At 45.8% G+C, this 11,410-nt stretch overlaps 1 protein-coding gene and 1 long non-coding RNA gene across 2 annotated transcripts; one reads left to right on the forward strand and one right to left on the reverse strand.

Annotated features, from left to right (window-relative positions):
• Positions 1-4: 4 nt before the first annotated feature.
• LSMEM2 (leucine rich single-pass membrane protein 2) lies at positions 5-7,845 on the reverse strand. Its single transcript, XM_081900412.1, has 4 exons — positions 7,690-7,845; positions 2,692-2,832; positions 1,862-2,101; positions 5-540 (listed from the first exon to the last, which is right to left on the reverse strand). The coding sequence occupies exons 1-4, from the start codon at positions 7,709-7,711 to the stop codon at positions 407-409; spliced, it is 537 nt and encodes a 178-aa protein (XP_081756538.1). The 5' UTR covers positions 7,712-7,845; the 3' UTR covers positions 5-406.
• Positions 7,846-7,898: 53 nt separating this feature from the next.
• LOC309363896 lies at positions 7,899-11,320 on the forward strand. The gene is made up of 3 exons (XR_014165626.1): positions 7,899-8,037; positions 9,544-10,147; positions 10,334-11,320. It is a non-coding gene; the product is annotated as an uncharacterized lncRNA (long non-coding RNA).
• The last annotated feature ends 90 nt before the right edge of the window (positions 11,321-11,410 follow it).

Consider the following 11,410-nt stretch of genomic DNA (forward strand, 5'->3'; position numbering starts at 1 on the left):
CCTGTGAGTTTCATCGTCATTTATTAAAACATCTCTGCAAAGGTGCCCCATGGGCAACGATTAAAAGGTGGGTATAAAGTAGAGCAACATAGTGCAAATAAGGTACTGAAAATAGTGCTCAGATAAAAGCAAAAGTGTATCTGAGGCGCTGAGGAAAGGCCCTCTGCATCAGTATCTTCCTGTCTGTCCCTCCTCTCTTCAGGCAGATTCCAGTCCTGCAGCCAGTGCTGCCCATAGGGCACATCAACCTCGGCAGCACCCCACCAGTGAGTTGGGGGAGGTTGCTTAAAGGTTTGCATAGTCTAGACCAACACATGTCCGTCTTCAGCGTGCCAAGCGGTGAGTCAATTTTCCCATCCGGCTCCCCAAAGAAAATGTTTGCGGGGGGTTGAAAGGTAGGACTCTCTCAGGTTTGAAATCCTGAATCGCTGGCATTTAGCTGCCTCCATAGCTGTAAGCTCACAGCTCTCATTTCTCGGATGGCCTCCTCCTGGGACTCCAGCCACTGGGCAAGGACACGCAGTGACTCACGCTGCAAGACTGCAGAGAGGAGAAGCAGAAGCCACGTGACTAAACAGCCTCTCCGTTTTATTATTTGAAGAAATGTATCGCAGGCACTGTAACTTTCACCATTTTGACACTCATTCTCAAGAGCAGTTTACCACCAGGCACATCAGACTCATACGTTGCCTTGCTAAGAGCGAACTGAGGAGCTCTTCTGCCAATATAAATTGTCTGAAATATTTTACAGACAGAATGTTGATGAAGCAGCACTATGGGAGCCGTCACCAGAGCGGTGAGGGAGCAAACTCGTTCTCTGGTTGAGTTTGAGGGACCCCATTACATAGAGAGGATTCCCCCAAATCCAGAGGCCACAGAGGACAATCCTAATGCTGGAGATTACATACCTTGATTTATATTATTATTGGACCTCAATAACTCAGTACCATACTTCCCGTTCAGGCGATCTGTAAACGGCCCTAATATCCTCAGATGAAGGGGGGGTATATAAATTTAATAAATAATTCTGGTGACAGACCATCAAAGCAAGGGCTGAACAGCCACTTTGTAGGGATGCTGTAGCGGTTTTCCTGCATAAGCCGAGGGCTGGACTACATGGTCAATTGTGGTGCCATCAAGGGACCCCAAGAGTCCTCTCGTCCAACCCCCTGCAAATTCTAAGGCCCACTAGCTGAGGGGCAGCAGTCCTCTGGTAACTAAAGGGTGGTTTGGAAAAACTTCCTATTGCATTGGTCAAGAGTACGTCACACTGGACTTCAGCATAATCCGTTTCAGTCTGGGGATACTGCTTTTTAGCATGTCCTTAGGTCACATCTGTGGCAGACCCTTCGCAAAATGTAAGCTGAGATATAGCTTCCTGGAACGCTGGATGTGAGAACAATAAGTTTACAACAGTTGCATCCTTAGAGGTGGATGGGTGAGAATTCAAGTGCCCAAGGGGAACAGGCTGGATTCTGTACCCCACAAAGTAATGGCTCAGGATCTGTGGTGTATATATGCATTTGGAAATTTGACAGAAAGTGCTGTGGATTCCACAGAATGGGGTGCCGTTTGAGCTATTGTTTTAAGCCTATGTTTTTCAGTGGATGCCCAAATAACTTACCTGTTTTATGGTACTTTCTCCTGCATTGCCCAGAAGAACCACTATGGGGCATAATAGGTCCTCAGTTTCCTACCACCCATGTTTCATCTTGCATACGATCTGTTACCTGGGACTGGCCAGATGAAAGTACTTGGGTCCCACAGAGCCACCCTCTTCCCTGGCCCCCATGGTGGTAGGTACCAGTTCCCACCAGGAGCTCCTTATTGTCAAGAATGGCCCACCAGACCCTGAACCTACCACTCAGATACACAGCCAGTGTGGCTAGGCCAAGGCTGGCCACTACAAGCACCCCGAGGAGAGCAAAGAAGCTTGCAGGGCAACATGTCGGACCGAAGCAAGGGCAGCAGGTGAACGCAGGGAGGAGATGGAGATTCTGGACAGGTAGAAAGGATGTGTCCTCTTCGTTTGGGAAAGTGAAATGTTTGGAGGAAGTGCTGTGAGGAGTCCATGGGCTGTTGGGCTGAGATGGGCTGCCTCCTGGAAAAGAAGGATGGGGGGAGAGAGGAATGAGCAGGAGTAGGGAAGCAGCCACTGTTGATTTATATTAGGCTGGGGGGGGGCTCATGTCTAGGGCCTCAAACTGCCCCCTTAGGCCTCTGGCTGACACTTGGGGCTTTTCCCAGGCCACAGCCCTCATAGGTTCCTCAAGTTCTTTTATCTTGTGTCCTTGAACTGTTGTCAATGCCTTACTTACCTGGATCAAAGGACTGAGAGGTGTGTGAGAGGAGGTGTCGAAACCTCTGACTTCTGCAAGACTGGAATATAGCCTGCTTTGCACAGGTAAGAGTCGCATCCTCTGCTCTGCCCACTTCTGCCTCTGCCACTCTCACCCTGTGCACCGCCTGCTGGTTGCCCATGAGGAAATGTGGCCTTTGGGCTGAGAAAGTTTCCCCACCCATATTAGCCCACGTAGTAGCCCAGCGCCAGCTCAGCTCACAGTGTCCTGTTTCCACGGGAAAGCTCATTACTGGTCTGGGGTCTTCTTCCTACTGCTGAACTGCTGTTTAGTTACTCTGGGCACTCATGAGGTTGCTTGAGTTCAACTCGGGGTGCTGGGTACTACATACCTTCTGAGACCCTGCCACTCTCACGTCTGCCAGATGCATAATGCAGGTCACTGATAGACTCTACCGCGTGCAAGTTTATTTCTGCCATGCCATTTTCAATGAGTTCCCTGTCGGAGGAAGCAGCATCCTTCGCCATGGTGTCTGCACAGGAAAGAGTGGTTTGGCATATTGAGAGGTGGAAGTGCGTCACTGCTATTTTCTTCAGTAAGAAATAAGGCTTTCCTAGAAAAGACCTGATGCTCTGCTAGTGCAGGGGGATAAGAGCCTCCCTTCCCCCACTCTCCAGTCTCCATTCACTCTCTTCACCATCCCACCAAGTCTTTTTGGTAGATACCAAAGAAGCCCGTCCCCGTTATCTGTTCTCTTAACAATTGTCATTTTTCTAGAGCTGCTCTAGTCATTTTTCTAGCGCTCCTGTGTGCTTTCTGTTGTTACACTTGTGGTATGTTTGATGCGACAGCTCTGCCTTTACCCATATTGTGTGAGATGAGGCCCTGAGAGACAGTAACTAGCAAAGATTTACATCCCCCACCCACTCGGGTTCTTGTGAGCCTGATACCATCTTCCATTACCAATTGGCTGAGATAGCTGAAGCCCCCCCCCCCCGACTTTAATACTTCAGATTCTGCCACTTAAGAGAATATGCACCATTTACCCTTGCTGTGTTTCTGCCCTTCCCCGTTTAAACTGCTTAGCAACACATCCAGGGACAGGATTTCCAGTGCCTCTTTAGCAGGGATGGAATCCTGGTCAGTCTCCGCTGTCCTATGTAATAAGCCCCTGTACCTTAATATAACCACTGGCCTCTTCCCATGGCCTGATTGTACACATACCATATGACCCAGAGGCTCATTTGTCAAGCTGCAGAAACTGCAAGCCTGAGCTGTATACGTTGATGCTACTGCTACCTGGCTTTCATTCCTTGCCTTTCGAAAAGCAGATTTATGCTTTCGCATATAGATCTTCCAAATTACTGACTTTTTATTCATTTGCTTGTGTTTGTGCTTTCCCAAACTCTTTAATGGTGACACAGGTAAACATTCAACAGGTGAAGCCTATCAGAGAATTGTAGACTTGGAAAGGACTATGAAGATAATCTCTAGTCCAGCCCATTGCAACGCAGAAATATTTTGCCCAAGGTGAGGTTTGAATCCACAACCTTGAGAATAAGAGTCTCATGCTCTACCAACTGGAGATATAAGGAGGAGGAGGAGGAGTTTGGATTTGATATCCCGCCTTTCACTCCCTTTAAGGAGTCTCAAAGCGGCTAACATTCTCCTTTCTCTTCCTCCCCCACAACAAACACTCTGTGAGGTGAGTGGGGCTGAGAGACTTCACAGAAGTGTGACTGGCCCAAGGTCACCCAGCAGCTGTATGTGGAGGAGCGGAGACGCGAACCCGGTTCCCCAGATTACGAGACTACCGCTCTTAACCACTACACCAAACTGGCTCTATATAGACAACTTTGCCTGGGGAACAACTGCCTGTTAAATAGTAGCTGAAAGAACAACACCCTGCCAGGGTGGGGAGAGGACTAACTTGGCAACCTTATCCTTAGCAGAAATGCTTTCCTGATTACAGAAGTGTTGCCAGCTAGATCGTGGCTCAAAGGGATCGTATCTTTCAAGGACACAAAGGACATGACGGCCTAATTACACTTAGCACAGCAGTATCACCTTTTCCCAGACAGGGAAAATACCTTTAATTACAGGATAAGACAGAAATTCAACACGTGACATTCTCTCTGATTCTCTGCTGGAATAAAAAGGCCACAGTTGTGGAATTTCTGTTTGCTGACCATCTGTTAAAGGCACAGTAGCAGCACTGGAAAAGTTCTTACACTTCTACATGTTTACCCAAAATTAGTTGTGCTGAGGGATTACATGTCTGAAATTAGTTTTGTGGGATTTTTTGCCATTTTTAAGCATGTTTTATAGGTGAAATAGGTGGGCTGTACACTATGCAAGTGCCTAGACAAATAAAATGCCATGTTAATTAATCAAAATAAAAGAGGGTAATTGTAGAATTGTAAAAGGCTACCATAAAAATGCTTTGGTTGAGTGGAGAAGAATGATCCTTTCAAAAAACATTGTGTGTGGGCCAAATTGCTACATGATGTTAATTGCTATAACACGGCCCTTAGATTGTGTTAGGGAGCAAACAACCATGTTAATTGATAATATGAATACGGTTGTAAAATGGAGTGGTTATTATAATCAGGGTGAATGACCATAAGAACTGAACTGAGGATTGAAATGGGAGGCATTCCTATGAAAGTTGGACATAATTGCATGGCAGGAGGAGCCAGGCTACATTGCCTGATCTTGCCTGTAATATCTCACATCCCAGCAACCCAGATCCCTATGTCCATGAGTTGAAAGCAGACATCTGCAGAGGGATGCCTAGTCACACACAGTTGAACATTTATTTATTTAATAGCATTTATGTACTACTTGGCTGTAAACAGAGCCTCTAGTCTAAGTGGTTTACAAAAAATAAAATTCTAAGGTTGTCAATAAAAGACAAGTTTAAAACGGGTATTTTGAAAATTCAAAATATAATTTTGGACCTACAACTCCCATCATTCCTAGTTAGCAGGACCAGTAGGTTGGGCATGTGATGGCAAGAGGGACAGTTCAACCCTATATGTGAAGATTTTTCTGAATCTTTGTGCTTTGGTTGTGTCAGAATCAAAGAGTATAAAGCATTTAGCTGTGGATTATACTTCAATGTGACTTGGATTGTGATATATATTTTCCAAGATGTCATGGCAGGGTATTGGGAAAAGTTGGCAATTAGCAATAATCATGCCTCGGATTAACCTCATTGGCTACGATACTGCCACTGTGCAAAGCTAATGGGACTTGGATTTACCTCAGCAGTAAAAAACTAGTGCCTATGTCTGGGCTGTACCACTTCTGAATGCAAGGGGCATAGAATCATAAAACCGTAGAGATGGAAGGTACCCTGATGGTCATCTAGTCCAACCCCTTGCAATGCAGGAATCTCAGCGAAAGCATTTGTGGCATAATGCACATCCTCAGTGTGTGCATGTATGCATTATATGTGTGCTTGTTCCCTTCCATACAGAAAGACTCCCTGAAAAAGGTAAAACTAGATGTGAGGGAGAAGGGCTCCTTTTCGCTGACATAACTAGCTTTCTGTGTGGAGGAAGGCTTGCCCCCTCCCCACCACAGATGTGTCTTCTGCCATGTGAACTGAAACGGTAACAGTCCAGGCAGTGCTGTTTGAGTTAAAACTGGGCTCACTTGCTGCTATATTTGCTAGACTGTGCAGAAAGATTCTGGTGGGATGTTGCAAACTCCCCTTTTTATGCAGTTAACTTACAACTCAGCCTCCGGAAGTATTTTTCTCTTTGAACATCAATTCCTTTGTTTTTAAAAGTAGTTTGTAACAAGTTTATTTGACTGATGTTCCAGTGTTCATCTGGTTCCCATTGAACTTAGACGATGTTTCTGATTCCGACAAGGAGACACATTCACATCTGAGAGCGATGTACTCATACAATCAAGCTCAGCTAGAGCTGGATGGGGTCCATTAACTATCCAGCTACATTTTGAGGGCCCATCATATTTCCTGCAGCAATTGAGTTAAATAGGATCTTAAAATGTAACTTTGGCCTTTCTCCAATGTTCCCTTCAGTCGCCAGTTCCATATTACCCATGTATCATTTCCACAGTGTGGAGTTCAAGGAATACCAAGAAGCAGAACAAAGCTTTTGTTCCTAACTACAGTTTAGGGCAGTCTTGCTTTCAATATTTCAATCATCATGCAACAATGTGTTTGAATAGGCACGCAAAGAACTATTTTAGGGCGACATCTGTCTTCACTGTAGCTGAGTGAGCAGGAAGCAACTTTTAATTGCTTTAATTTGCATTGCATTGAGAAGGAATTGTCTGTGTGAATCAGGTCCTATTGTCCTATATTGGCAACTCAAGGGCAGGTCGTCTTGTAAAACACCACAACTGTATTATTTTGAAACCCTATGTGGTCTGTATATTCTGCTGCGTGGGCAGAGTCCCACAGATGAAGCAGGTTTTATTTCTGAAGCAACAAAGGCAACACGCCATAAGGGTGACTCCTACCCCTAGGTTATAGTAGTAAATAGGCCCACATGGTTGGGTAAAAGTGGAATCTTTCCTGAAGCAGCAAATGGGACTGCGGTGAGTAAATGGTGTGAGGGAGGCTTAGTGTTGGGGCTTGCACCGGGCTCTTCAATAAGCAGCCACTGCCTCTGAGTCAGGAGCCGGTCACTCTGACTGGACGGCACATGACAGGCTTCCATGACTTGGACCGAAGGCAGCAGGAGTGAGTCAGCCATGTCTGAAGACGTGTGCATACACACGAAAGCTCATACCAGTAACAAACTTAGTTGGTCGCTAAGGTGCTACTGGAAGGATTTTTTAAATTTTGTTTCAGCCATGTCTGAGAGAGTTAGTAAGCAAGGGGAGACATGTGGCTTAAATCTCAACCAAATAGGCTTGCACCTAGATAATTTTCGTCCCTCTTGCCTGTGCCAGGATCAGGCTCTTATGGACAATGTGTTTCATTCTTTTGAACCTGTTCATCTACAGCAATATGCTCTCAAACCTCTGCTTTGAATTTCTCAGACCTGCACCAACTACAGCCACCAGCCAGGATAAGCTCAGGTCCTTTGACAAGAATTCCCCCACAACACCTACATAACGTCGAGAGCAGCCAAAATTCTCTCTCATTTCCAGCTGCCACCCTCATTGCTCACTGTGCCGGTGGCAGTGACAGACGAGCTGTCTTCTGTCCTTTGAACATCGCGACATGGCTCGAGACCCAGGCCTCCTGTTGCCAGGAAGGCAAGAGAATCGGATCTCCTGGTCGAGTTTTGCAGCCTGGCCCTCCAAAGAGGTACTAGAGTCATGTCTCAATGACTAGAAGATTAACCCTACTTCAACACGCTCTCTACAACTCTCTCCCCCCCTCCCCAAAACCCCCAGACCATACCTTCTCCAGTGTCACTGGACATCCCTAGAACCAGAGTCCTCTGTGTGTGGCTGTTGCAGAAGCTGTGAAGGGCCTGTGTGCAGATCCCCCAGGGACCTGATGGGGAAGTAAACACAGGCTTCTGCCTGTCATATCAGCTGCTCAAGCTTAAAATAGGAATAAGTGGAGCCCAAGGAGGAGCTATAGATAGAGACCAAACAGAGGGGCTGGAGAGGATACAGTGGGGGCTTATGTTAAGTGAGTGCTGGGAAAAGAAAGAGCAGGCTGGCAGAATGCAGAAAGGCTACTGCATTGGGGAGAGACAGACAACTGTGGCAGGGAGGCAACAGTTTCCTAAGAACAGCAAAGGTAGGATGAAGGAGTCAGTATGGAGGAGGGGGAAAGCACGGAACCCTTATTTATTTAGTTACTGGCTCTCCCTGTCTCCATATTATTAGATCAGGCTGAGAGTGAGTGACTGGCCTAAGGTCCCTCACTCAGCTTCATGGCCGAGTGAGGATTTGAACTCAGGTCTTAGCCCAACATTCCAACCATGGCTCTTAGGTTAGCGAAATGGAAAATCAGATTGTTCTCCCTCCTGAACAGAGATTCCCCCCGCAAAAAAAAAAAAGGTAACAGAAAGCAGCTAAGTGGCATCTGACATCTCCCGAGTATGTGCTCAAAGAAGCAGGCTGCACATTGATTCATAGAACAGCAGGCAATCAACCATGGGAGCTGTGTGCAATAGACCAGTGGCAGATGATGATGATGATTACTATTATTATTAATTTATACCCCACCCTTCTGGCTGGGTTTCCCCAGCCACTCTGGGCAGCTCCCAACAGAATATTAAAAACACAACAAAACATCAAACATTAAAGACTTCCCTAAACAGATGTGCTCATAGCTCTCCATTGCAGAAGACTGAGTTTGCTTGCAAACTGGATGCTTGGCTTCAGTGCTTAAACTATCAAAGGGGACGATCACAGCTATCATTGCAAATGTTTTATCCAATTTTAAAACACCTGAACTAGTACACTTCAGTGTGAGTCAGTGAACGGTGCAAGACTGAGATTTTTGCCCAGGGAGCCAAACTTGTATATTTCCATATGTAATTTTGTACAGATTCTACCTACCGGTACTTAGAACCAGAAGAAACGTCTTCAGGTAACTTTTCTCCTTGTTTCAAACATAAACAAGTGTGAAAACAAATGTACCCCACAAATATATATAAAACCCCACTGTCATGCATTCACAGTTTGCCCTTTGATATTTGAATCCATATTTGTTGTCTCGCCATTATCTGATACTTAAAATATGCTGGCTGACACTGTAAAGTGGATGATATTCAATAATTATGCAAAGCACTACAAAAGCCTTGAACAATTCCAGTTCTGAAAAGGAGAACACCCAGTCCCAGAGCAAAAACAAGAGGAGTGGTATGACTTGATCTTGCTGTACAGTAGCCTGCCATTTTCCCAGTTAATGATCAACCCTACAACATCCAGATAAGCCCATTCAGTCATATGGAAACATATTGTATAGCCTTTCAGGCACAACCAACCAGAAAATGCTCTTTTAAACTAATGACTGTTCCTATCAAGTTGGGCTTGCCCCCAAAACAAGCACGGTCGAATGCAGATATCATTTAGCATTTCACAGACAGAATTTCGATTTAAAAATCCAAAGCTCCTAAACTAAGAATCCTGGAAGGAGATAAAGCAGAAAACGAAACTTACATTGCTTTTATGGTTATTTAAAGAACCACAAAGAATTGCTTTGAAGATGCTTTTATTGAAGTTATGTTTAATCCATTTTTAGCCCATTAAATCTTCATACCATTATTCTAACACCATCCTTAACTTTCTCCTTTAGCTACTTGAAGATTAGAAGGGAAGGGACAACAATCAGTGTGGCCTGTCTTGTGAAGAAATGCATTAATGGAGCTGGGATGCTAATATCTATAATTATTCTTGGAAGCTGTTGGATGTATTGTTTTGGAAGAAGCACTGAAACCTTTCTCTCTTGATGGAATGCCAGCCTGGGCTGAGATGTGATCTTACTGGGTTCTTTTTAACTCGTGGAATTAGCTATAATAGCGGAATTGAACTCAGCATTGAAACCTACCACGCTCCGGGGTAGCGTGCTTGTGAATATCTCATGATAGCAAAAGTACAAACAACTGGGTTGGTGGGTTGATGTCTTGCTCTGTTTGTGGGATTATTGGAAGGATGTTTGGCAAAGGATGCTGGACTCCACTGAGTCTTCTAACCTTCATTTTTTATGAACTTAAGATTTAGTGACACCAATACTTGGAATTGCTGAGACAGAAAAAAAGAAACATGTGGTTTATTTAAGGAGTCAAAAACCCAGCACAGATGCATTCAAAAGCTAGGCAACTGGACCAGAGCCTCCCAGGAAATTCTGGGAGAATTAACAAAGTCAAGGGGAAGAATTCAACATAGTACCATGCAGTGGCGTAGCGTGGGTTGTCAGCACCCGGGGCAAGGCAAGTAATTTGCACCCCCTAACCCGTGGATTTGCGCCCCCTAACCCGTGGATTTGCGCCCCCTAAACCTAACCCCCAGATGTTGCGCCCGGTGCGGCCGGCCCCCCCTGCACCCCTCACGCTACGCCACTGGTACCATGGCAATCATTCTACCAGTGCAAGCATTGCAGCTTGGCCAACACAGCAATTTCCCTCTCCTCCCCCCCCCCACTCCCTGCATGGTTCTGGGTTCTCATCAACCCCCAAGCCAATTGGGGGAGGGGAGGGGGGTGGCACATGGGGGAAGAGAGGGGAAAGCCCCAAAGCACTAGCAGAAACCCTTGTGCAAGGCTTCTGCTAGTGGGTCTCATTAGGTGAATCTGGTGCAGGATGTTTTGGTCTCACATAGGGTAGACTAACATACCAGCAGACACACATTTCAGCATATAAACATATGTGGCTGCCTTATATTGGTCCATCTTGCCCCACACTTTAATTGGCAGTAGCTCCCCATGGTCTCTGGCAGATGTAATTTCCAGCCCTGATAGCACCTTAAACAGGAGACACTGGAGAATGAGTCTTGGTCCTCTTTGCGCATGCTTCCAGGGCTACTCTTTTGATGGAGGAGCTGCTATTGTATCACACTGCAGGCTAAGTGTCCTTTTGCTTACATCTTTTCCCCATCTGTGGCAAGGTCCTGATGGGGAAGAGGGAAGACTTGTTGGTGCTCGCAACACTTTTTAAAGGGTAACTTGAGTATGGCCATACTTAGGGGTGGTACAGCCAAATTGAGGGGCAATAAATAGGGCTCAGTATCTAAATAATTTTAGTTCAGTTGGACTCAATACCACCCACCACGCCCCAGCAAAAAAAGGATGCAAGGGGGTCAGAGTTGTGTCACACCTGCTGACAAGCCTTCCTCTATCTAGTGCCTTCCAAATATTTTGGCTATAGTTCTCATCCTTGACCACTGGTGATGCTGCCTGGAGATGATGGGAGTTGTAGTCCAAAATATTTGGGAGGCACCAGATTGGGGAAGGTAGCTCTTGACCAAGAGCCTCGTGGACACTATCCAATAGGTACCTATAATACTCACACATCTCCCCATTGCCCTGCATTCATCATCATGGTAGTAGCACTGCCCTGCGTCTGATAAAAGGCAGTTAGCTCACCCAAGTATTGCAGTTTCATCTGGGAAAGCGCAATATCCTTGTAGCAGTAGCACAGGTGAGAGGAAATGAACCCGAATCTTGC

The sequence above is a fragment of the Podarcis melisellensis genome (genome assembly GCF_964234715.1).
Source record: "Podarcis melisellensis genome assembly, chromosome: 2".
NCBI lineage: Eukaryota > Metazoa > Chordata > Lepidosauria > Squamata > Lacertidae > Podarcis > Podarcis melisellensis.